Source organism: Salvia hispanica, chromosome 3 (assembly GCF_023119035.1).
Source record: "Salvia hispanica cultivar TCC Black 2014 chromosome 3, UniMelb_Shisp_WGS_1.0, whole genome shotgun sequence".
In the NCBI taxonomy this organism is placed as follows: Eukaryota; Viridiplantae; Streptophyta; class Magnoliopsida; order Lamiales; family Lamiaceae; genus Salvia; species Salvia hispanica.
Window position 1 is genome coordinate 34,205,941 of NC_062967.1, and position 21,443 is coordinate 34,227,383.

The 21,443-nt window shown below is 39.7% G+C and overlaps 3 protein-coding genes, 1 long non-coding RNA gene and 1 pseudogene across 4 annotated transcripts; 2 read left to right on the forward strand and 3 right to left on the reverse strand.

Moving 5' to 3' along the window:
• LOC125209932 overlaps window positions 1-1,203 on the reverse strand; it is a 1,694-nt pseudogene extending 491 nt beyond the window's left edge.
• An 8,257-nt stretch (window positions 1,204-9,460) lies between these two features.
• LOC125216853 lies at window positions 9,461-10,235 on the forward strand. The gene is made up of 2 exons (XR_007175469.1): window positions 9,461-9,614; window positions 9,840-10,235. It is a non-coding gene; the product is annotated as an uncharacterized LOC125216853 (long non-coding RNA).
• An 887-nt stretch (window positions 10,236-11,122) lies between these two features.
• Window positions 11,123-13,910, reverse strand: LOC125216852 (ATP-dependent Clp protease ATP-binding subunit CLPT1, chloroplastic-like). Its single transcript, XM_048118625.1, has 6 exons — window positions 13,587-13,910; window positions 13,465-13,500; window positions 13,218-13,327; window positions 12,796-12,975; window positions 11,460-11,587; window positions 11,123-11,373 (listed from the first exon to the last, which is right to left on the reverse strand). The coding sequence occupies exons 1-6, from the start codon at window positions 13,799-13,801 to the stop codon at window positions 11,347-11,349; spliced, it is 696 nt and encodes a 231-aa protein (XP_047974582.1). The 5' UTR covers window positions 13,802-13,910; the 3' UTR covers window positions 11,123-11,346.
• A 1,124-nt stretch (window positions 13,911-15,034) lies between these two features.
• On the reverse strand, window positions 15,035-16,414 carry LOC125209933. The gene is made up of 2 exons (XM_048109508.1): window positions 15,697-16,414; window positions 15,035-15,552 (listed from the first exon to the last, which is right to left on the reverse strand). Exons 1-2 carry the CDS (start codon window positions 16,412-16,414, stop codon window positions 15,035-15,037), a joined length of 1,236 nt encoding a protein of 411 aa, XP_047965465.1.
• An 899-nt stretch (window positions 16,415-17,313) lies between these two features.
• On the forward strand, window positions 17,314-20,477 carry LOC125215833 (protein YLS7-like). The gene is made up of 4 exons (XM_048117402.1): window positions 17,314-17,606; window positions 17,754-18,589; window positions 19,072-19,346; window positions 19,484-20,477. Exons 2-4 carry the CDS (start codon window positions 17,932-17,934, stop codon window positions 20,270-20,272), a joined length of 1,722 nt encoding a protein of 573 aa, XP_047973359.1. The 5' UTR covers window positions 17,314-17,606; window positions 17,754-17,931; the 3' UTR covers window positions 20,273-20,477.
• Window positions 20,478-21,443: the final 966 nt, after the last annotated feature.

Below are 21,443 nucleotides of genomic sequence, written 5' to 3' on the forward strand. Positions count from 1 at the left end.
AGCTCCACAACTGAGATCCATCTGCGCAGCACCCATAGGGTCGTCGTACTTGGCCTTCTCAGCCAACTTGTTGAGCCCTATGAGAACCCAAGCTGCCACAAAATCGCATATAATTGCAGCCCATGGCTCAACCACAGAGCACCCTGAGGTGATTGCAACAAGCCCTCCCAACAACCCATTGCACACGTCGATCACATTCCAGTGCCCCTCCAAGAGCCTCTTTGCATACAGGGTGGTCACGCCAGCCGTGCCTCGGGCCAATGTGGTCACGACAGCTGTCCTGCCTATCGCGCTCCATTGGCCGTAGTAGGCCCCCTCGTGCCGTACGACTTCACGATCGTACCGAACGAGCTGGTGTTGTACCCGTACCATCCGAGCCAAATGACGAACGTGCCCAGGACCACTAGCGGCGCACTGTGGCCACGCATTGCGGACGACTGGCCGTTGTTGTTGAAACGGTCTATCCTCGGCCCCACAGTGAGTGCTCCCCATAAAGCGGTAGTGCCACCGACCACGTGGATCACTCCTGAACCGGAAAAGTCGATGGCACCTGAGCCGAAGAGGAGGCTCCCGTCGACCTTGCCCGCGCTGGCCCAACCGTAGCCGGACCAGACCCAGTGCGACACGACCGGGTATACAAACCCGGTGAGATATGAAGAGTATATTAAATACGCCAAAAACCGAGTTCTCTCTGCAACGGACCCGCTTATAATGCCTAATCACAATACAAAAAAGAGAACTCAGAATCTCATACGACCGCCTAAAGGAGGAAAAGGTTATGACTTATGAATGTTTACCTGCAACAGCAATGGCGAAAGCCCACTGATTCAGGAAAAAGCTATAATCCGCAGCGGGAGAAGGGAACTCGCTCAGAGCGAAAGAACGGTTTCCGATGAAACCGTTTGAGGGCCCACCAAAGGCGAAGCCGAAGCCAAACAAATAGTAGCTGATGCCGCCAGCAGCAGCGTCGAGAACTCTAGTGCGCATCATGCTCACAGCGTTCTTGGCTCGGATTGAGCCGGCGCTGAGCATTGCGTAGCCAAGCTGCATGGTAAAGACTAAGAATGCCGAAAACAGAAGGAATGTGCTGTCTACGGCATAGGTTTCCTCTGAGAGGCGGCCGCATAAATAGGAGGCTGCGGCTGTGGCGTTGGTGCCGGAGCCAAGGAGTGGGAGAAGGTCGGTTGTGCAGGGATCAGTCATGTTGGCAAATAAAAAGCTTTGGAGCGAGAATGAACTATTGTAGTAGTAGTACTTGATAGTAGTTAATAGAGAATGAATTATAGTACTTGATATTTATAGAGAAATAAAGGTTTTGAGTTTGAATGGATTGTTGCAGTTGAAAATAAAGTGGGATCACAGCCATTGAAGCACGCCAATGTGCTTCCTTTTCCATTTGAGGAAATGTTCCATTTCTTGTTTTTGATTATATCCTCCATCCTCAGTCCTTCTCTTGTCTTTTATTTTTTATTTTCCTCTTTAGAGGAGACATATTTTCCTTAGAATTTTCTGAGGTTTTTTCTTTGTGAGTGTGTCATCAATCTTTCTCCTCCACTACTAATAAATTTGATAGCACGCAGCTTTATTTTAAATTGTAGTAGTACTACAAAGTGAGCACCTCATTTTCCGTGAAACCAAAGCAAAGCACCTCCCTAGTTTGGAGCAATCAAACACTTCACCATCAATGAGCGCCTCCCTAGGTTGTTCACACAGGAGGCCAAATTAGGGTTCTGCCTTAATCCACATCAACATCACATAAGTATCATTTTATTAAATACTCCCTCCGTCCCGGTTAGTTGAACGTTTACTTTTGGGCACGGAGGTTAAGAAATTATATTAAATAAATAGGAGAGATGAAAAAAGTAGGAAAGATAAGAGAGAGTAAAGTAAACGATAGAATAAAAAAAGAGTGATTAGATGTTTTGTCTTTTGTTAAAAAAGGAAAGAGTGCAAATAACTTGGGACGCCCAAAAAGGAAACTAGTGCAAGTAACGCGGGACGGAGGGAGTACTATGTTATCATTTCATTAAAATACAAATTTCATAATTTATCGAGTTTGAAAGTTATGAGTTTGACCAAAACTCAATAAAAAGTTGCGATTAAAATAATAAGTTCATCCTATTGATACGATGACCAAGATTTCACTATAAAGCGTTTTTTTATTATGATGTTAATTTATAGTAGTATTTGTTGAAAGTATGGTGCAACAGCGAAAATCATTGCTCATTATCGTAGTATAAATCTAGAGCGGGTTAAGGGCCATTGGAGACTTGGAGTCGTTGGAATATCTCATCTTCTTGTTTGTTTCGTAGTGAAAGTCATTGACAACACCTCAGTTGGCCGTTGCCACGTTTAAGTGATTAATTTAGCATTTATAACTCATTTTAATTTCCAAACTAAGTTGTTTTGGTTGAAAATATCCTCCCTCGTGTGCACGATTTAAGAAATTGTTCAACTTTATAAAGAATATAGATGAAAAAAGTTAAATATATATAGCAGTATTGATTTCATAATAGAACGTGATGTAATGAATTAGTGTAGTGTTGTCTAGTTATAAAATATGCAAAAAAATTAAACATATATTTTATTTGAAGACATTCCAATAACAAAACGGGTCAGATTTTTGCCGGCGGGGAAATACTACTCCCTCCGTCCAATAAAAAACGTCTTACTTTCCTTTTTAGTTAGTTCCATTAAAGATGTCACATTTTCATTTTTAATAAAACTTTTTCTTACGTTAATATTAAAATTATATTTTATCACTCCATTGCACATAAAAAAATAAAACCTCTTAAAATTCTGTGTCATCCCACAAGTGTGACATTTTTATAGGACTAGCATTACAAATTACTTTTCAACACTAAATGAGCATTGAATATCCTCATATCTTGTTTGCTCAACTGAATTAATACCTCAATTCCATCCCCGCTCTTTGTATCCATAAAATATGCCATATTCTTGTAGCCCAACCCGGCCCCACAACCCGGTTGGGTTTTCCCCACCCGAAATCCGCTTCATACATAGGAAACCCACACACTTTCGAAAAGAAAAACCTAACCTCCACTTTACTAGCTTGAGGCTTGAGCCTGCACCATTATCTCTTCCAATTGCTTCTCTCTATCCTTCAGGCCAGCAACGTAGCCGGCGTCGAGCGCCTCCGATGCTCTCCGAACCTTCCTGATAAGCTCGGCGCCTCCGTCTTCGGCAGCCACCTCCGAGGTTGAAACCCACACAACGTTACCAAAGTGGTGTTTGGACAGAGGTGGGTCGGCCCTGGCACGTAGGTTTATCGCATTATACACAATGTAGATCTTACTCGATGTTGGCAATTGAAACTAAAGAGATAACATATAACTGTCTCACATCGGTGTCAAGAGAAAACTGAAACTAGTATATAAGTCTCAGCCCCTCCTCCTATCACCAATTGGTTTTAGGATGGAACCCATGGATTTTTATCACTCGAGTCGGATCTAACGCCCGTTGTGGATGTTAGGTTTGGTATACTGAAAAGCATGTTTCAAGCAGTTTCGCGCGAATAGAATCTTGTTTGTATACGAAAAACTCTACAATTCACTTTTAACCCGATTCAGTATTATTCGAGCAGTTTCGCACGAATAGAATCAGTATATTATTACATTGTGTTTGCTTGGACATTTATAAGATGTTTTATAAACATTTAAATGTATAAGAAGCAAACAAAGTCTAAATCTTTTGCTTAGTAGACTGGTTGTGGGCGTCGTCCACTTTAAGGTAACACAGTCGGTTCTATGCAATGCTTTGCAAAAGAAAAAGAAGAATTTCACAACCCAGATAGGCTTAGACTACCTATCGTGAAAGGTTGCAATGTCAGTCCGATTATTTCTAAGCCTTACTGAAATAAGATGACGTTGGTGTGGTATAGCACTGAATGGATCTAACCGCAAGACGTGAATCTTTATGCTATCTACTGAAAGATTAGGTCTTGATAAATAACTATTTCTTAATCTACATACGTTAGCATTGAGCATACGGTATTGATTATGCACTACTTTGACTTATCAAATGGTGCGGGTTTTTCGCAACCCAATAATCCCGATATATTGGGTAGTGGTGATTAATATCTAGCGGTGCTAGGATTGCTATTATGTTGAATCGTGCGCGAGGTGAGTCTCGTTTGATAATGTCCTCAAGAGGAGCTCGAACAAGGTTTTATTATTCGGAAAACTGGCCAGTTGGAGTTTTATCACTCTATGAATAATAAATAAGTGTTTCTTGCTAGTCCACTCTTGGAATTAATAAGATGTTAATTAATTAAGTCCATAGCATACATTAAATAATTAATGAACATTTATATCTTAAGCGCGGGAAATAAATAATAAACAAAGTGGAAACCCGGATTACTTGTAATTTCGGATTTGGATGGGGAGGTGAATATTACTTCTGTAGTGGCTGCTCGTAATATTCCAATATAAGTTTGTATTAAATTGTGGGTTCAATTTAATTAGTAAAAAGTTAATTGGGGTGAGCCCATATCCAAAACCTTCCATAAATCCCTGTCTGGGCCCAAAAGGAACTTAATATAAATAGGAGAATAAAGGAGACATAATAATTAATTATTTCATTATAAAATTTTCGTTCCTTTCTCTCTATAGAAGGAAACGATTTTTTATTTTCTCCTCCGTGAGAATTTCAGCTCCTCCTCTGTCTCTTTTATTTAAGTCCTAGTATCCATATCGGCATATAGTTTGGGAACCAGTCAGAAGATCCGTGGTCTAGTATTGAAGATCATCATGGAGAAGGCGCAAGCAATCGTCGATTCTTTGGAGAATCAAACCAGTAACTCTAAACCGTAGAGATCATGTTTAGGATTTATATTTTTCTAAGCATGAATTATTTGCGTTCTAGCATGTAATTATCTGTTTAACATATGAATTGATTAATCGCATAATCGGTCAAATAGCTCATTGTCTGATTTATTTGTTTTGTACAAGTCTTCCGCTATGCAAGGGGCACCAAACCCCAGCAGTGGACACGAACCGGGTCCATATAAAAGCCGACAACGCCTCCGCCCGGCTCGGATGATTCCCTCCTACAGTGTACCTAATACAGATAAAACATGAAATAGAGAAGGATGGGATAAGTCAAATGTGAGAGAGAGGAGAGAGAAAATAATACTCCTATCTGTCATAAGTATGATATTTGGTTCGTATTTCATTTTGGATTGTCTCACTCTAGTTGGATCATTTTCATTTATGAAAAAATTGACCTAGTTAATTTCTTCTTTTTTAAGTTGTCTTCTACTTCAATTATTTTTTATACACATTTATCTTTTTTTTTTTGCAATTTTTTTTTATTAACTTTTTTACTCATTTTCTTAATAAAGTCAAATAATTTCTTAAAACTCGTGCGAGTCAAAACGTCTCTTCAATTGACACACGGAGAGAGTATAATTTTCACAGGCGAAGATCTCCAACGCCGAGAATGTGATGACTTTGTTCACGACCTCTTCCTCAACCAATCCCGTAACCAGAGGCTCGAGGCTTAGGATGTCTAGCGGCGGAGCATAGGTGGCATCGAAATTCGGGAGCGTCACGTCCTCGCCTCTGTCCACGGCGGACCACGTGTTAACAAACGATAGCGAAGATAATCCGCGGCAATCTTGTGCGAGAGAACGATCCCGACGGCGATTCCACCGCATCGGAATTCGTTCACCCCAACAGCCAGGCAAAGATGTTGGAACTCTTTTGTCTTGTGATGAGGTAAAAGCTTCTCCATCTTCTCATCGTTCGGATCGGTGATGAACTGCGAGACGTCGCAATCGGCTTCGCCTTCGATGAAGGGGACGCCAGCGTCGTTGCAGTTGAGCCAACGCAGAGGTTGCCGACGAGGCGGCCGGCGAGGGGTAGTATATGGAGAGGGCCTGCGATAGGGATTTCTTCAGGTGGTTTGATTTAGGAATTTTGAAAAATTAGGGTTTGGTGTATAGAAGTAGGCGAAGGGGATGAATGTTGTGAAGGCAAGCTGATCGAGAAATGAGAGTTGGTATTTTTAGAGCGTCTCCGGTGGCGCTCTTCCCACTAGGACTTTCCACAAAAACTTTCTGCCACGTCATCACTAGCCCTTCCCATTTTACTAGGACTTCCCATTGCACTAGGACTTCCCACTAGGACTTCCCGCAATAAAATTAAATTCACAATTATTCAATTTACGGAATTAAAATGTCGACACGGAATACGGGAAAATTCGAATACTTCATTAAAAAATTACATAAAACTTAAAAAAAATTACATAATTAAAAAAAAATTACATAATACCTAAAAATTACATAATCATAAAAAGTCGAGAAATACAACCCTCGGCTCTCACTCCTCCTCGTCCTCGTCCCCGTCGCCCGTGCCGCTGCCGCCTCCGACGTCCCCGCCCCCAATCTCGACGCCATAATCATCAATGGGTGGCATTCCTAAATCGCGCCGACATGCATCGACCACATCCTTGCACAGTCTTTTGTACACAAGATCATGCGTGCTAAACCACTTACTCGTGCTCTGCATCAGGGTCTTCGTTAGCTGCGCGCGGGCGAGACGGTCGTTACCTAGGCCTTTTGGGGCCTCCGATTTGACCTCGTAGGACCCGTTGCCGCTGCCGCTTCCCCTCGCATCCGCTGCGCAGCCTTTTGCCCCATCGGGCGACAACGACGGCGAGAGTCTGATCGTGGTAGTGGGGCCACTTCCTCGGCTTCGGGGAGCTCATGCAAACCAGCACTGCTGTTGTACTCACCGGAAGAGTTGATTTTCGTCCGCTTCCAGCCCAAGTCGACACCCATAGCAAACTTTTGCGAATCCCTAACCACGAGAAAGGCCTCCCATTGGTCAAAATCTTTGAACTTCAATTCTTTGACGGGGTATTGGGCCAAGGCTCGTTTCTTCACATCATCCTCAGACATGCCGCTGGTTGCCATGCGCATGTTGTTTTGGTAGAGGGCGGCAAAACGACTGAGCTTAGGCCTCAACCGAAGCCACTGCTTTCCGGCATTGCTCGGAAGTGCGAGGCTTCGCCCCAGACGGTTTGCATATGAGGTAGGCCTCACTAATGCGAAGCCACAATCGGTCAACATAATGGTTCGGCCCGACATAGGGATCCTCTACTACACCGATCCAGGCCTTCGCAAGCGCGGCATTATCCCACACGATCCAGATCGTCCTCCTCTCCGGCTCATCCTCACCCTCCTCCTCCTCTGCCCCCATGTGCGAGGAAGAGCTCGGGACTTTGCCCTTGCCCCTACCCCCGCCCCTGGCCTTGCCCTTGTCTTTGTTCCTGCCCCTTGCAGCAGGCTCCGCCTCATCGGGAGTCTCACGGATCGGCGATAGCCCCAACTCCGCTCCCAACTCCTCAAAAGAGAAAGTCTCGATGCCGGCGTACTGAGTCTCCGGAACAGTACTTTGGGAATCATCGGCCAACAAATCTATATATGGGCGATAGACAGATTCCCTAGGCGTCCTCGGGCTCCTGTGCTGCATCGACCCACCCACCGCCATATTTGGCGGCGTACCACCCATCCCCACTGCCCCGGGCATCATCCCACCCACCCCCGCCATATTTGGCGGCGTACCGCCCATCCCCGCTGCCTCGGGCATCATCCCACCCACCCCCGCCATATTTTTCGGCATACCGCCCATCCCCGCTGCCCCTGGCATCATCCCATTCATCTGACTCATCCAATTGAACATACTGTAGAACATTTGGGGAGTCATCCCCGCCATCCCCGCCATTTGAGGATTCATCCCTGCCATCTGGGGATTCATCCCCGCAAAGTTTCCCTCCGTTCCGGTGGGAATCGTGGGTGTGTTTCCTCCGCTCGTGGTGGGGGAGTTCCTGTAATCCATTGTAGTAGAAATGAAATTTGTAGATTTAGAGAGATAAACTTGTCAACACAAGTGATGTGAATGAAATGAAGTTCAACGAGCCATATTTATAGAGTTTTAAAAAATTAAAAAATTAAAACTCGGACGTCCGAGTGGGACGTTCGACTGTCGCCACTACGGCGGACATCCGGTTGGACGTCGGCGATATCCTACCGCGACGTCCGCCATTGAAAACGCTCTTGGAGAGATTTTATGGTTTGATGGTTTTAATTGAGATTAACTTTGTTTCAATCTCCATTGTTACTTAAGATTCACTTTTGATTTGTTTTAGCTTCCTATATAATTGTCTATTAAATATCTCATTTTTAATCGATACAAATTTTAAAAAATTATTTGACTTTATTAATAAAAATAGACAATTTTTTTTTAATAAAATATGAATTCTATTTTTTAAGGTGAAAATCATTAATCATTACTCATAGATCTAGAGAGAGTTAGGGGTCGTTGGAATATCATTTTCTTGATTCGTTTCATAGTGAAAGTCAATGCCAACTTGCATGCCACGTTTAACGTTTTAAGTAATTAATTTAGTATTTACAACATGCTTTAGTTAGGAATTATTTCCGAATCTTTTCACGAGCAATGTTGGGTGGATCACACCTCATACTAATTTTTTTTAATTAACTAATGGTTTCTCTATAGTTGTTAACAACCAAACCTTCGATAAACATATTTTCAAGTTGTTATTCATATTTCATCGTACCCTTGCATTTTTAATGGCCACCTCTTATGTGCCAATTATTTTATCGTTCAAGCCATGAAGATCAAAATATTAAAAAACTTTCCTTCAATTTATGATTTTGTGTTTTTTATTGGGCTAATTGCTATTTAAATTAGATCAATTTCGATGGATCATGTAACTTTGAAGATTTGAATTTAAAATCACAATAGTTCACTTTTTTGCAAATGGCTCATATCGAAATTTTCTTGTACATACGTTAATCAATTTTAATGAAGCAGTGCAAATGCGTATTAATTTTGGATGGTGTGGCTGACTGACTAGCCACTGACCAGAAATACTGTAATCATGAAGCTAATTTGAATTTGTTCACATTCATTTCACGGCGAAAAAATTTGGAATCCTATGTGTATTATATTTGTTGATGTTTTTCAGCTTAATGATATCGTTTTTGTATGAATAGACATCATCGTTTAACTCATTAGCAGTGACGTCCGCATATAATTTTTTGTCCGCTTTCACCAAAAGTCACCTTAGAATAATGGCTAACAAATTCAAACTTCATTTTCCTATTAATTTTAAAGTTGAGGAACGTATCAGAACTTAGACCAATTTCATGATTTTTTTGAACTACTTCATAACCGTAGACATTATTTTATAATGTTGGTGAAGTTCACATAATGTAAATTATTGTAACCACATTTCTCTCTCTTACGTTAGTTATTAGTATAATAATATATATTTGAAGGTAGTAGTTCACATGTAATGTATACAATAAGCATGATGTGACAACCCCTCATCCATAATGTCGTTACTTCATTGAAATAAAAAACCCTCCATTTCACCTATATATTTAATCATTCTTGATTCATTGGATAACATTCTGCAGAAAGCCGTCAAGATGAGAGTGGGGGCTTCTCCTTCTCAATTTATCCTCTCTGCTTTTGCGACTTTAGCTATTCTCGCCTTGCTCGTTTTTTACGCTTTTAAGGGAGAGTTGTCCATCTCTGATATCGCATTTCTTGTTTTCTTAGGTAATCCATCTTTCTCCTACATTAATAAATTTGATATGCCTTCTTTATGTTCAATTTTAGTACTCTATTTCATTCCATCACAAGAAAAGTGGGTTTTATCAACTTATTTTTGTAGTGACTAAATATGCTCAATTAATATATATCCTACATTAGTTATATCTGAAATTAATTTTAGCAATTATATATTTTTAAATTATATTGAGAATTTTCAAAATGGCGACGCAGTTGGAGGGTTTTCGTATACGACGGTAGAGATTGGATTAATGTTATGGGGACCGAGCACAAAGGAGTCAGCGGAGAGCAGCCCGTTATTAGGTGAGAGAGTACAATCATGTGCTGTGGACATTCTAAAGGGATCACAAGAGACCCAATCATTACCATAGATCACGTCGCTAGAGCATGCACAACGCGGACGCTAATTCAAGTACAGCATAGTCGGATCGCAGTTACGTACGGTGCAATTCACGGAAATGAAAGTAGTACAATGTTGGGAATAGTCGGGTTTTTTTCCTTTTATTTATTTTTAGGTTTAAAATTATATGTGATTGTGTTTTCGACTAGCTGGTAGTCTATTTGAAATTAAACTATGATTTCAATGTATAAATTTCAGTATAAAGTACACGTATCGATACACGACTTTTCAAAAATATTTTTTTTAATTTTATTTTTGAAATATTGAAATTTAAGGTTAAAAATAAATAAATTTGACAAACAAATGGTTAGATCATGAATGATAGAGTTCTAAGTTAGTTGTGGTCTTGTGGATGATTTTAGTCATCATTTGTTAGCTTTATAAATCCAAGTGATGGAGAAGCATGTTCATAAGATCTAACGAGAGAATGAGGTATAGATCTAGATTCATAAAAACCCGAAACTATGGATCTCATTTGTCATAAAAGATGAAATTTTAATCTTGTTTCTATGCTTGACTTTGAATAAGAGATAAGAACTCTCATCTTTCTTGTTATATAAATTACAGTTTGCACTTTTAAAATGTCAAAAGTGGAATATTAAACATGCACTACAACATAATCTAAATATAATATCAAAGGGGTTGGATCTGGATCCAAAATCCGTTTCTAATTGTGAATTCATCATATTTTAATGTTACAATAATAATTATTAGTATTAGGTAGGATTGGACGTATGCCAAAAAGAATAATGATCGTTGTATATCATTTAATCCAAATATAATTCCTTTTGTATAATTGTAAGTTTCAATTAATGTCAATAAAGTCTTAACATCTACCAACACAGGATTAGCATTTTTGTGCACTTATTTTATGCACGTACAGTTTGACAAAAATCAAATCTGGATTCATAATTCTAACACATATATAAATGGTTAATTATTTCATAATTCGTGTCAATCCGATCCGATGCACGAACAATTTTTGGGGCACAGAAATAACCAAATAAAGCTGGAAAGTCTATAAATCATCATACGTATTATTTTGTCGAAAATACATCCACAAAAATGGAACATGACGATCCACGACGATCCAAAATAAAGCTACAGAAACGATTTCATAAAGCAGACGGGTATAATCAATGGTGACATTAAGAATATCAGGGTTTACAGTGTATGACGGAAAAATCGAAACAAAAGCTACAGAGAGCGTCATTCCTGTTGAAATTAATCTATAAACCGATATCATTCAGCCAAGAACCATTTCCCCCTTTCAAATGTACCTGAATGAATGATTCAAGATTCTCAGACAAATTGAAGAGGTCACTTGTAAATTGTATCCTTATCCATCTGCACGCATGTAAACGGGAGCAGCTTTAGTGAACGAAACTGAAGTGATTGTTATAATGTGAATCCAAATATTTATGTTAGCCTACATTTTTAGCTAGTTCTGCAGCCTTCGCATCATCAAAACCAAATCCAGCCAGTATCTTATGACCTGCAGCCTCTTTTTGTGCCCAAATTCCGAGAAGTATATGTGCTGCTGTTATTTCACCGCTTTCGCCTGCATCCCAACTGAGTTTTAGTTAAAATGCACCATGGCCAATGGATGTACTCGTTAGGAAATAAACACAAGGAATCACGAACAAAACAAAATAAACACTGGAATTGTTTACCCAATTTGATATTTTGTGCAACTATATACGGGGGGGCAATGGCAAGACAGTGGTTTCACTATATAATTTTCAGATACAATTACAAGTAGAGGACATATATATATATATATAGGCAAAAGCAGCGAACCCTAATCCTAGATCTATGTTGTATGGAAGCCCACATTGTGGTAGTGGTCGTGGAGGAGTGGGCGAGAGGAGGAAGAGAGGACAAATGTGGTGTACACAAGGCTTCTATGACATCTAGGAAATGCAAGCAAACTCGGAAATACTGGACTGCAAATTACTATATCTATAAAACAAAACCCGTAAATAAACAAAAGTACATCTCAACTAACGAGTAACGGCTACAGTCTACTCAAGGCTTCTGTGACATTTATACCAACGCCAATTTAATCCCGTGTCTACCCAAACATAGTACCTGAGGAATAAATGTGAGTCAAGATTCAGCTCTGGATCGAGATGTTGGGTGCTTGCCACATTATTTCATTATGAGAACGAGAAAAGCTAAGCTAGTTGGGATGCGGGCGTGTATCCCGATGGAACAAACCTCAAATGAGTCTATCTTGTAAAAGTACACAAATTAGACTAGCAATCAATTTCTGGTGTTTTGTTGGATTACACCCTCTCTATTTCAAGCTGAACCAATGCTGTGTTGAAAGCCGCATGTCACCAATTTCGTTTTAGTTTCGTATTGGGGAGAAGGATTGGTTCCAGTTTTGGTTTGGTTGACGGGTTTGAAATGAGAGAACCGGAAAGAAATGACACAAAGATGCATGTAAACCTGAACTTACTTTGAATCCTTACTGCTGGGTATGCTCAATTTGTTGATTCCCCTCAAAAAACCAAACAAGCTCCAAATTTTTTGAAATTCGAACGCATTGGGAAACACGTATTCTAAAGTAGATTAACTAAGAAAGATAAGAGAAGCTATAGACAATATTTTCTACTCAAGTTTCTGTGAAAAAAGTAGCTCTACCGAAATGTGGTTAAAACAATACAACAATGAAATTAGCAAATACACATTTGAATGAAATGATGATATAAAGATATGAAAGAAGCCCACTAAATGACATGGTATGTTAAAAAATATTTGTACCTGACTTCAGCTTCTCCTCAATTGCCCAATCAAGAGCCTTCTGGGCCGGTTCAGTCAACGGAGGATGCTCAGGACTGAAATAATACATGTCTGATTTCCCTATCAATTTTACAATCTCATCCCGCACCTTAAAGAGTGTAATGCCATTGTCCCTCAAAAACTTTGCTGCCAAACTGGTTCCTGCAGGATCAACAATTGAGCTTCATGATCAACAATCAGCAGAGATGCTATTTCAGCTCAACACCAAAAAGATCTTTCCATCTTTGTTGAGTAAACAGCTTTATAAACAAAATCAGATTCTTGAGAAAATTTACATTTGACATAAAACTTAAACAACCATATTTTAGTAACAAAATCGAGATTTGGGTACAAATATAAGCTCTAAATAACTGGAATAAAGCAGCAATAGGTTTATTTCAGACCTTCAACCAAAATGCCCATGAGTAGAGCCTCTGTCCCGGTGTTCGGATACTTGAGCTTCCGTGCCTCCAATTCGCCCATAGCGAACGATTTAATCGCCCTAGCTGACCATCTGCAATCACCATTGTTGTAACACAGCAACAGAATCACAAGAATGCTCAAGCCACATCAATAATACAATTCACGAAAATTAACAATTGCAACCAAAAAAAAGGGAAATAAAGAAAATGAACCACAACAAAATCTTACTTGGCCCTCTCATCATTTTTAAGCCCATCTGTCTGTCTGCAAAACCCAAAGTAACAAATCAAATTTACTTTCAATGCGATAACAGAAGAATGGTTTTTCTCATACAAGAAACTGAATATTACATGCTGGGCAGGCTGAAGGAGATGGTGGCGACAGCGTAACTACGTCGTTTCGAGGCAACAAGACTGGAATTTGAGAGCTGGGTCGAGAGCTTGGCGCCCAAAAAAGTACTCTGTGGATTGAAATTCAACGATTGCTCGAAGGATTTTGTGCGGGACTGAGATGCAGCTGAAGAAATGGGCGTAATTGAGAACACTGACAGTCCTTGAGTGGCCATTAATTAACTCCGGGATTCTTCTTCAGAACTTTGGAACTAGAAATTTCTTCTGGGCTCGTCGAATTTCTCCTTAATTGTGATAAACAGAGGGAAATTTTTTGCTTCTCTTGTGCGGATTTTGCAGTGTTTGTAGAGGAGATAGGTTGTTTGAAGAACGATTTCATTGGGCCGGGTCGGGTGAAATTATTACGATGGGTCCGGCCCGTTTTATAATGGGCCCAACAATTGATAGCTAGTTTGATATGATTAGAGTTTTCTTGATACTTGCAAAACGTTTTTGATTTTATGGAGTGCCTAATAAAGATTTTTATGACTTCAAAATTTAAGAAAAATAATAAGTACTCCTCAACTCCCTATTTCTCATGTGTTATTTTTAAATGATACTAAATTTTACTATCCCGGAAATTTGTACCATTTATTTCACTAACTCATTCATACCCATATTTTATTATAATACTAATATTCCTTCCGTCCCATAAAAGATATCACACTTTCCTTTTTAGTTTGTCCCACAAAAGATGTCACATTTCCATTTTTAGAAAAAGTTCTCTCTCACGTGAATATAAAAATAATATTATTTCTCTCCATTTAGCACACAAAATAACACTTCCTAAAATCTCGTGCCGTCCCACAAGTGTGACATCTTTTGTGGGACGAAGGGAGTATATAAAACTAGGACGCACAATCCACTAACTTTTTCAACTCATTTCCCATTATATTTTTTAAAACCCGTGTCAGGTTAAAGTGAGACAAATTTTAGGGGATGAAAGTAGTATTTTTTTAAGATGTTCCATTTGAATATAGTGGGATAAGGGAGTAATATTATTTATGTTAACTGTGTGTCAATCCTTATTTTAGGAGACCATATTCAAATTTTGGATTGGAATTTGTCTAAGAGCATTCCCAACAATTTCCCTAAAACCTCCCTTATTTCTCCCTAATTCCTGCCACATCAGCACCATAATTTATCCCCAGTTTTTAGCCAACTTTTAGCCAACTGCTCCAATGGTTTCTCCCTTATTTCTCCCTAACTCAACATTTCATTTTTACATCATCACTAATTTAATTGTTTTATTTTTTTATATAATAAAGCTAGCTAATTTAATTTATAAGACAAAACAAATAATAGTAATAAAGTTCGTTGTATTAAACACGGGTAAACATTACAACGACGAAAATTAATAAAAAAAAAAAATAGTACAGGAATGGAAAAAAAATTCAAAGTTAAAAAATTCAAGGGCGGTGGGCGCGGTTTCTATTTGCCCACAATTCTTCGATCATATCGTGTTGTAGTGCTCGATGGGCCTCCTTCTGGTGTATGTCCATGAACGCCTTGAACCGTTCATGTTCGTTGTACGGTACACCCCGGCGGGCGGACTCGGACTCGGTTGAGACACCGTGACTCGATGATGCAACACTAGTGTCGTTGGTGACGTTGAGGACGCCTTCGTGTTCATCATCGATGATCATGTTATGCATGATGATGCACGCATACATGATGTCGGCAATATCCCCCTGGTAGAAAAAGCGCGTCGGGCCCTTTACCAGTGCAAATCGCGATTGGAGCACCCCAAACGCCCTCTCCACATCCTTGAGCGCAGACTCTTGCGCTCGGGCAAAATACTTTCTACTATCTCCGATTGGACATCTGATCGTCTTCAAAAACACGGGCCATTGCGGATAGATGCCGTCAGCCAGGTAGTACCCCATGTTATGCACATTGCCATTGGCCGTGAATTCGATGGAGGGGCCTAACCCGTTGACCCGCTCGTTGAAAAGGGGCGAGGAATTGAGAACATTTAGGTCGTTGTTCGACCCGGCTATACCAAAATAAGCATGCCAAATCCAAAGCCGTTGGTCGGCAACGGCTTCAAGAATGATGGTGGGATGCGTACCTTTGTAGCCGGTAGTGGCCTGGCCTCGCCACGCGGTTGGGCGGTTCTTCCACTGCCGGTGCATACGATCGATCTTTGCCGAGCATCCCCGGAAAGCCGTGGCTCCTCCGGTGCCAATCCGGCGAGGAGCGCGGTCAGTGCGTCCGGCGAGCGAAGGTAGTGCTCCCCAAATATCTCTCGCACGCCCTGACAAAAATTCTTCGGGCACTCGTTGTCCAGTCGTCTCGCCGCATTGCAGATACTCATCGAACATGTCGGCGGACCCTCCATATGCCAATTGTCGGATGGCAACAGTGCATTTCTGCAGGGGCGATAGACCGGGCTTCCCTGTGGCGTCTCGCTGGAGCCGGAACTCGGGGTAACGCGCGGACAACGCATTAACAATGCGCAGGAAGAGGGAGCGGCGCATTCTGAATCGGCGACGAAATACATCTGCCGGATAACGTGGTTCCTCAGCAAAATAATCGGCGAACAGCCGATCGTGCCCACCAGCGTGGTCGCGGGGGATGTATCGGCGCCGCCTGCGGATTGGCCGTTGGGGTGGCTGCTGCATTCGAGCAAGCTCGCTTTGTATGAAACGGGAGATATAGTTGTTGACTGGGTTGTTGGCGAAACCCGCGACATCCCATCCGGTGGGAGCGGGAGGTACCTCCTCTTCGGAAGAAGAATGAGATATCTCCTCGTCGGACCGAGAATGAGAAGACGATTCAGAATTCATTAAATATAGATGGAGAGAGAGAAAATAAATGAAGAGAGAAAAGGGATGAGGATGAGGAGAGAATGAAGCGAGAAAAGGGATGGGGATGGGGAGAGAATGAAGAGAAGGTGTGTATTTATAGGGGGGAAATTAAAAAAAAAATAAAAAATATATTTATCGCCGAATTATCGCCCACAGTGGTCGGCGATAATCCGGCGATTTTTCGCCGATTGGCGATAAAACGGGAGGAAAAATCGCCGAATTATCGCCGGCCTCTCCCATTGGTCGGCGATAACTCGGCGATAGACGGTGAAAAAACGCCGACTTTTAGCCGGCACCATTGGGAGTGCTCTAATCTGATTAAAAAATCTGAGTGTTTACAAAAAATTAATTAGATCTAATTTGAATTGTCTAAAAATCTGAAATTTCATCCTATACGAAATATCCAAAATTTAAATATTCAATATCAAAATCTGATTATCTAATAAGGACCAAATATCATTATATCTAACTCAAAAATATAGTATAAAATATTTTTATTACATACATAGTGTATATAGTATATAAATATATTTCGAATGTCAGATTAATTCAGATTTATTATATTCAATCTGAACATCCGAATAAATTTTAAAAATTTCAATTAGATCCAAACCAAATTTTAAATATGAACATGATTCAGATTGGATTTTTGGATTTCGAATATTAATTATTTGAATTGCAACTTTATGTTTTGAATAATTAACAAACTATCAAATTGAATTGCATTTCATTTTCATTAACTACCAAAATAATTAGGTAAATAAGTATGAGTAAGAGTAAATCATTTATTGTTAGTTAAGACAAATTATTGGTTGGTTCACGATTTAATCATAATTATGTACCAACTATTCAAATTTATTTGTTGTAATTCTCTTTCTAACTATTGAATTAACCGTCCAAAGCTTGTTCCATTTGAACGAGGAACTGAAGATCGTGCGGTCGTGCCATTAACGCCAGCTATCATTCTTACTTAGTTTAATCATTCATCCTAAACCATCAATTCAATCCCTAAAATCTCAGCTCATTACCTCAATCGATTCATTTTTTGACCTTTCAAGATCCAAAATCTAATGTATGTCAATTGAATTGATCTTCTGCTTTCCCCCTTTCAAATTATCTTGAGCCTGCAATTCGATTTTGCGCGACCTTCTGCTTCTTCTTGGTTTTTGAGGTAAGAAATTCGTTTGAATTTACAGTTGAATTATGAAATCCTTGCCAAATCTGGATTTTTCTTGTTGATGTGGCTGTGTTTTTGTTAAATGATGCAAAATGTGACTTGCTTTTCGGTTTTTCTGAATATCGTCTTTGCATTTTGTAGCTGATGAGATTGGGTTGAATCGGTGAAGAAGTTTTGGAGGATGGATGTTGTAGCTTATACGTTATAGGTAAATCTAATTGAAATTCGACCAAATTTGCAAGTTGCTGTAGCATAGATTTTGTAAGTAGCTATTGGAATGCTTGGATATTGTAGAAGTGTGTTTGTTTGAAAGACAGAAATGAAATCTGTTTCATTCAAGGATTGGCAAAAAACTTCGTATCCGAAGGCCCTTCTGTCGATTATTGCCTCAGTTGGAGGGCTTGCCTTATTCTTACTGCTTGCTTCAACTGTGTTGGTCTCACAACCTATTGGCTCTACGATTCATGAGTATTTCTATGGTGCTACTAGCCCGAGAAAGCTTGATTCGGATTCATCCCTCAATCTTTCGGCTTCAGAGTCTGAGCACATTGTTCAGCCGTTTGTTGAAGGAGACAAATCAAATGTAACTGTTCTTGCGGATCACCAGAATGAAGTCAATGATGGTCCTAAACTTGATGAATCTGGTGAAGGTGATAGCAAGGGAGCTTTGGTCGAAGGGGCTAAGGATGATGGTCCCAAACTTGATGAATCTGGTGAAGGTGATAGCAAGGGAGCTTTGGTACAAGGGGCTAAGGATGAAGCATCCGAGTCAGGCCAAGTAGAATCTGGGAATTTGGGGGATAAGCTTCCACAGCCTGAGGGAGAAAGGAGTGACAGTAACAATACAATGCTTCCTGATAGTTCGTTTGAGGGAAATGCATCAATCGCCTTCAGTGATAAACCAACCGAGTTGGCAGAGAGTGTTGATTCTTCTGGTGCTGCCACCGACTCGAGCCAACCTAATGTTGCTGAAGCAGGTACTGTACTCCTGAAATGTTTCTTGACATCTTTATGTCTTCTTATACTCTTCTGCTCATTTTATCTTCTCATTAGCCCCTTTGGTTTCTCTTCCTAAGTTGGATTTTAGTAACTTTGTCACCGTATCACCAAATTGATTTGCATTTCATAACTCATAAGTTGGATGTTACTGTATTCCTGGATCTCTTTTTGGTGTTGCTAATAATTCAATTTCCAGTGCTTTGTATTGGCAAAGGGAACCTGGTTTTACCATCCAAATTTAGGAACATTTTGATTATTTGGCTAAGTTTATGATACTAGTAATTATAACTGCAGATAGTGATATGTGTTTGTGCTAGATTGTACCCCAGTATGTAAATTAGAAGATATGTTGGTACCATCATATGCATAGTGCTGTAGTAAAAACTCACTTTGTATGTTAAGCCGAACTAGTCCTTTTTCAGCAGTTTATGCATACCGATCTGTTTTACTCATGCTGCAGATTGTGATCTTTATCATGGAAAATGGATTCATGATGAAGCTGGACCATTATATAGGAACGACTCGTGCCCCATAATCACTCAGATGCAGAACTGCCAAGGAAATGGAAGACCAGACAAAGATTATGAGAACTGGAGATGGAAACCATCCCAGTGTGACATTCCTAGGTTTGATCCAAAGAAGTTCCTTGAGCTAATGAGAGGAAAAACATTAGCTTTTATAGGTGATTCAGTTGCAAGAAATCAAATGGAGTCGATGTTGTGTATCCTGTGGCAGGTGAGAGGAACAGTTCTTCCATTTAATTTCTGATTTGTATAGACGACCATCGTGATTGATTTTCTAGCTCATTGCTATGTCAATTATCTGTTTAGGATCACATATTGAGTTAACCTGATATTTTTGTGTTCTCACAGGCTGAAGCCCCTAAAAACAGAGGTAATAAGAAAATGCAACGATATTATTTCAGATCTACATCTACAACGATTGTTCGCATATGGTCCTCGTGGCTTGTTCATCAGACCTCTGAACCATTTGATTATGCTCCTGCCGGTGTGACTAAGCTCCATCTTGACGCGCCTGATGAGGGCTTCATGCAATATATCACAGAGTTTGATGTAATTGTCCTTTCGTCTGGCCATTGGTTTGCGAAGCAGTCAGTATACATATTGAACAATGAGATCGTAGGGGGGCAATTGTGGTGGCCAGATAAGTCCCGTGAAAAGAAAATCAACAACATTGATGCTTTTGGAGTATCTGTGGAAACAATTCTTACTGCCATGGGCACACACCCAAATTACACTGGTGTAACCATTGTCCGCAGCTTTTCTCCAGATCATTACGAGGGTGGAGCATGGAACACTGGAGGATCGTGTACCGGGAAAGAAAGGCCCCTGGAAGGTGCAATAGTTGAAAACGGCTTTACCAATATAATGCATGAGAAACAAGTCAACGGATTCAATCGTGCAGTAGAGAAAAAGACAAACAAGTCGAAACTGAAATTGATGGACATTACAGAAGCCTTTTCCTATCGCCATGATGGGCATCCAGGTCCATATCGAAGCCCAGATCCTAATAAGATTACTAAGCGAGGGCCAGATGGTAAGCCCCCGCCACAGGATTGCTTGCATTGGTGCATGCCAGGTCCAGTAGATACATGGAACGAGCTGGTATATGAAATTATAAGACGAGAATCCCATGACTAAGTAAAATTTTCTTCAGAGTTAACTCATGTTTGATTCTGTTATATTATTTGTTATACAGAAGAAATGTTTTTTTTCCATTCGGCCATAGAATACTACTTGATGTTAGAAAGCTTTCTGTAACTTAATGGATGAATGAGCCCTGTCTTGTTCATCCCATGTACTCTTCTTATTGAGAAATATAAACTTTAACAGACCCTTTCTGTAATTGTAAGTTTATCTTATAATTCATGCATATTTAGATGGACGTTAACGTCTAGGAGCTGATGATCCTATGACACAGTGAATCGTTGAAAACCCGATGAGCTGGGAAATCTTGCCACGAGATCAGGTTTGTCTCCTCTAACGAGTATATTCTATGCTACTTTGTTCTCCTATAGGTGATGCTGTTATGCTACCGATATATGGTCGTCTGCAGATTGTGGCGTGTTCGAGAAATATATGCTGTATGCTTCCTTTGGGATAGAAACTGATCACTCTTGTTGATTTTTTGAGCCTTTTATGTTTTGACAGTATGGATTTTCAGTTCTTGATGTTTCTGAGCAGCTGCTATTGTGTTGATCATTTTCTGTTCAATTAATTTATAATAAATAATGAGATATGATGTAGTAACTTTTATTAAAAGGATGCATATGTAGGAAGGAAAATAGAATGATTCATACTGTATTAAGTAGGTCTGATCAATGGTGTAAATATAAGTTATGGTGGTGTAAATTATTGTGTTTATTAGGGCATTGAAGAATTTGATTTTCGAATATCTTTGCTTTGAAATACATTTCTATAATTCGTTTATTATACCGTTTGTACTGTAGTAAAATAAATAAAAATAATAATTTTCTATGTAAGAATCTTGAAATTAGGAAAGAGAATCTATAAGAAAGGCCAGAAAATAAGAATATGGAAAATTGAACTACTTTCTTTGTTTATATCTTTTCTTATAAGTAAAATCTACAAAAAAGGAATTTAAAATCATTAGTCAAATTATTTTCTAGTGCAGAATCTTACCAATTATACTAGCTCTATATACCTTATTTAATTAACCTTACTAACATTATCAATAATTGAAAAAAACGCAATTAAGTATTTGATAAACATTTCTAGTCACCAAACAATTTTTTTTAAGTCAAAAGTCGAATTCTACAAACTCTTTATCAAATTTAACTTTATAAATGTG

Bases quoted from the DNA above. Each gene is read 5' to 3' on its own strand.
- LOC125216852 (XM_048118625.1), bottom strand. From the start codon at position 13,801: ATGGCCACTCAAGGACTGTCAGTGTTCTCAATTACGCCCATTTCTTCA. The intron at 13,501-13,586 runs GTAATATTCAGT...TGGGTTTTGCAG, and splicing joins TCCTTCAGCCTGCCCAGCAT to ACAGACAGATGGGCTTAAAA. The intron at 13,328-13,464 runs GTAAGATTTTGT...TGGTGATTGCAG, and splicing joins AAAAATGATGAGAGGGCCAA to ATGGTCAGCTAGGGCGATTA.
- LOC125209933 (XM_048109508.1), bottom strand. From the start codon at position 16,414: ATGAATTCTGAATCGTCTTCTCATTCTCGGTCCGACGAGGAGATATCT. The intron at 15,553-15,696 runs GTACGCATCCCA...TCAACGGGTTAG, and splicing joins GGCCACTACCGGCTACAAAG to GCCCCTCCATCGAATTCACG.
- LOC125215833 (XM_048117402.1), top strand. From the start codon at position 17,932: ATGAAATCTGTTTCATTCAAGGATTGGCAAAAAACTTCGTATCCGAAG. The intron at 18,590-19,071 runs GTACTGTACTCC...CTCATGCTGCAG, and splicing joins ACCTAATGTTGCTGAAGCAG to ATTGTGATCTTTATCATGGA. The intron at 19,347-19,483 runs GTGAGAGGAACA...GTGTTCTCACAG, and splicing joins TGTTGTGTATCCTGTGGCAG to GCTGAAGCCCCTAAAAACAG.